At 41.8% G+C, this 3367-nt stretch overlaps 1 protein-coding gene across 2 annotated transcripts; it reads right to left on the reverse strand.

The window, feature by feature from the left end:
- LOC105008575 (protein diaphanous homolog 1) lies at positions 1–1834 on the reverse strand. Of its 2 annotated transcripts, none has more exons than XM_010867907.5 (4): positions 1780–1833; positions 1624–1691; positions 1378–1422; positions 1–1244 (listed from the first exon to the last, which is right to left on the reverse strand). In XM_010867907.5, exons 2-4 carry the CDS (start codon positions 1678–1680, stop codon positions 792–794), a joined length of 555 nt encoding a protein of 184 aa, XP_010866209.1. In that variant the 5' UTR covers positions 1681–1691; positions 1780–1833; the 3' UTR covers positions 1–791. The 2 variants fall into 2 exon arrangements, with proteins under 2 accessions (XP_010866209.1, XP_010866208.1); XM_010867906.5 differs by having other exon boundaries at positions 3–1244; positions 1624–1694; positions 1780–1834.
- Between the last annotated feature and the right edge of the window lie 1533 nt (positions 1835–3367).

The following is a 3367-nucleotide window of genomic DNA, read 5'->3' on the forward strand; positions in this document are numbered from 1 at the left end:
CTACACAAAGTCTGACTACAGTCATGCAATACAAAGGGCTGAAAATGAACGAGTGTGGTAATGAATATTATCTTCCATATTTACTAATACTGCAGTTGGTCATTAAAGTAATGGAGACACTTATCAAGGCATTTACAGATAAGTGTTTGATTATTTTGTGTCCTCCTCTAAAGTCTGAACCCTATATCTATAATAAAGATTCAATATTTATAAATTACCCAGTGACTACACAAAGTCTGACTACAGTCATGCAATACAAAGGGCTGAAAATGAATGAAAACATACCCGTTTCTGTTGAAGATAAAATGTATAAACACTTATTAAGTTTTACTAGAATATTACATTCACTATGTGATTAATTATTTCTTTGTATTGCTCCAGCATGTCACTGTTTCATGAGAGCTCTTTGGTGCCATTCTGTTTACCTAGTCTATCCAATGTTTTTTCACAATCATGTTAGACCTTTGAGCACACAGGTGAGGTTGGACAAGTTTCCAAGCCCATCTACAATAATATGGTTCCCTGTGTAAAGCAAACAAAACAAAAGACAAAGAAAAAAAAAACAATAGTGGCTTGGTTATTCCAGTTAAGTATGGCCACTGGGGTATCTATGGGTTCAAGTCCACAAAAATATACCAAACGAGCATGACTGCCTCATTAATTTCTAAAATCATACATAAAGACAGGTCTTAATTTAATTAATTTTATTTGTTATTAGCTTTAAACTAGACAAGGTAGAGACATGGGAGTAAATTTTTCTCTCCCGACTTCTGGAAATGGCCATTTCATTTTTATTTCCTTCCAAAAAGGGAAGTTAGGAAAGGAATTAAAGGTAGAGCTGGTGGGGCAGCTGGGGCAGCTGGGGCTGCTGGGGCAGCTAGAGCAGGAAGGCCAGGTAGAGCGGGTAGGGCAGGTAGAGCGGGTAGGGCAGGTAGAGCAGGTGGGGCAGGTAGGGCGGGTAGGGGAGGAAAGGGAGGTATGGCAGGAAATGGGGGTATGGCAGGTAAGGCAGGAAGGGGAGGTATGGCAGGTGGGGCAGGTAGGGCAGGTAGGGCAGGTAGAGGAGGTAGGGGTGGTAAGGCAGGTAGGGCCGGCAGGGGAGGAAGGGGTGCAGGAACCGGTGCAGAAGCAGCAGTGCGTCTGGCCAATAGTAAGGGCAGCAGGGCCATCAGGGTGGTGTCACTCTGGGGAGGCTGGGGGTAGTACTGAGGATAGGGGTGGAACCCCATAAAACCCCTATATCCCTGTAATAGGAAGAAAGATGAGAATTAAAGTTACTGGAAAGTAGGAAGTAGGAAGCTAAACTAAACGTGCAAGCTGTATTGTGGGACTATCATAGACAGTACCACATAACAATCAGTAATCGGATATACTGACCTCATGACTCGAAGAGCGCTCCTCTCTATTATGTTTCTTAGACACCTGCACCCACAAAAAGAATTCCAGAATTAATGTTATTACGGTACAAATACATCCACATTTAAAGTTGTGAACAATCAGCCCATGATACATAAGTCAATTATTTTCTTATTTTAATACGAAGAAATTGATGGAATATGTAGAATGTCTTGAACTATGGATTTGTAAAGAGCAGGACAAATTTTGTTATTCTAGAAAACTTACAGGAATGGAGGAACACAGGCACATCACTAGGCACATCACTAGAACTTGTAGTTTCATGGTTGCCAGGACTTCTTTAAATTAAGAAGACATTATTTTTAAATCTACTGTAGACATGAATACCACATTTTACAGTAGAGTGTACTATGAAACTCTTACCTGTTCAAGTGAAGATTTAAAATAGGAAAAAGTTAGTTCTGAAGCTGAGATTGATGCTCTATTGTAGCTAAACGGCAAAATGTGCTTTTTATAGACCATTTGAGTTTACAGACAACCAATGAGACTTCAGTCAGTGAATGAGCTGATCAAATGTGTTTCAGAAAGATTAAAAATGTGATGAAATAGGCATCTGGTGGGTAATCCTAAAAAATCTAAATATCCACAGTCCCCACAAAGAATGTCTCACCAGCATTAGGAAACTGTATCTACATTAAAAAGTTGATGATTCATTCATTGGGGATTGTGGAGGCTTCATGAACAATAATCACATCAGTGTAGTACAGTGGCTCTCTAAAGCTTTCACCCCTTTGACTTTCCGCATTTTATTGTCTCACACCATGTATTGAAATTTGACTTAATTAGGTGTTTTTGCAACTGACCAGTACAAAAAGTCTATAATGTCTGAAAGTTTTTTTTATTACACAACATATAAAAGAGAAAATAATTGATTGCATAAGTATTCACCCCCTTTGCTATGACACACCTGACTGAGCTGTGGTGCAACCAAATGCTTTAATGTCTCGTAATTAGTTGAATGGAGTCCACCTGTGTGCAATCAACATGTTTCACATGATTTTAAGTCAAATACAGTTGTGTCTGGGAAGTTAATCAGTTGGTTAGTAAAACTCCTAATCAAAGCGACATCACAAAGATGAAAGAACATTTACAGCGAATCCGAAATATGGCTCTTCAAATCACCAATCAGGAGTAGACTGTAGGATATAAGAATATTTTCACGGCATTGAATATCCAATGGAGTTAATATGGCACATTTATGAATCTGTCAGGTGGTCAGGAAGCCACCAAGAGCCCTATGGCATCTATTAAGGAGTTACTGTCTTACATGGCTGAGCTGGGAGACACTGTGCTTATTAAAAAAATAGAGGTGCTTCCCAAAACTGTTCTTTATCGGCAAGTGGCAAAAAGAAAGCCTGCTAAAGTCTGCAAGAGACCTGGGACTTGGTAGAAGAAGAATCTTCCAGCAGGACATTAACCCCAAAAATACAGCCAAGCCACACTGTAATTTCTCATCTTCATCCACTTATCCGGTTCGGGTCGCGGGGGCAGCAGCTCCAGCAGGGGACCCCAAACTTCCCTTTCCCGAGCCACATTTTCCAGTTCTGACTGGGGGATCCCCAGGCGTTCCCAGGCCAGTGTCGAAATATAATCTCTTCACCTAGTCATGGGCCTACCCCGAGGTCTCCTCCCAGCTGGACATGCCTGGGGGCATCCTTACCAGATGCCCGAACCACCTCAACTGGCTCCTTTCGACGCAAAGGAGCAGCGGCTCTACTCCGAGTTCCTCACGGATGGCTGAGCTTCTCACCCTATCCCTAAGGGAGAAGCCAGCCACCCAGAAAACCCATTTCAGCCGATTGTTTTCGCGATCTTGTTCTTTCGGTCATGACCCAGCCTTCATGACCATAGGTGAGGGTAGGAAGGAACATTTACCGGTATATCGAGAGCTTTGCCTTTCAGCTCAGCTCTCTTTTCATCAAAATGGTGCGGTAAAGCGAATGCAATACCG

This window comes from Esox lucius, chromosome 25, assembly GCF_011004845.1.
Source record: "Esox lucius isolate fEsoLuc1 chromosome 25, fEsoLuc1.pri, whole genome shotgun sequence".
Classification (NCBI taxonomy): Eukaryota; Metazoa; Chordata; class Actinopteri; order Esociformes; family Esocidae; genus Esox; species Esox lucius.

Coding starts and splice junctions, on each gene's coding strand:
- LOC105008575 (XM_010867907.5), bottom strand. CDS start 1,680: ATGAAACTACAAGTTCTAGTGATGTGCCTAGTGATGTGCCTGTGTTCC. Junction 1,423..1,623: donor GCCTGTGTTCCTCCATTCCT/GTAAGTTTTCTA, acceptor TTGTGGGTGCAG/GTGTCTAAGAAACATAATAG. Junction 1,245..1,377: donor AGCGCTCTTCGAGTCATGAG/GTCAGTATATCC, acceptor TTCCTATTACAG/GGATATAGGGGTTTTATGGG.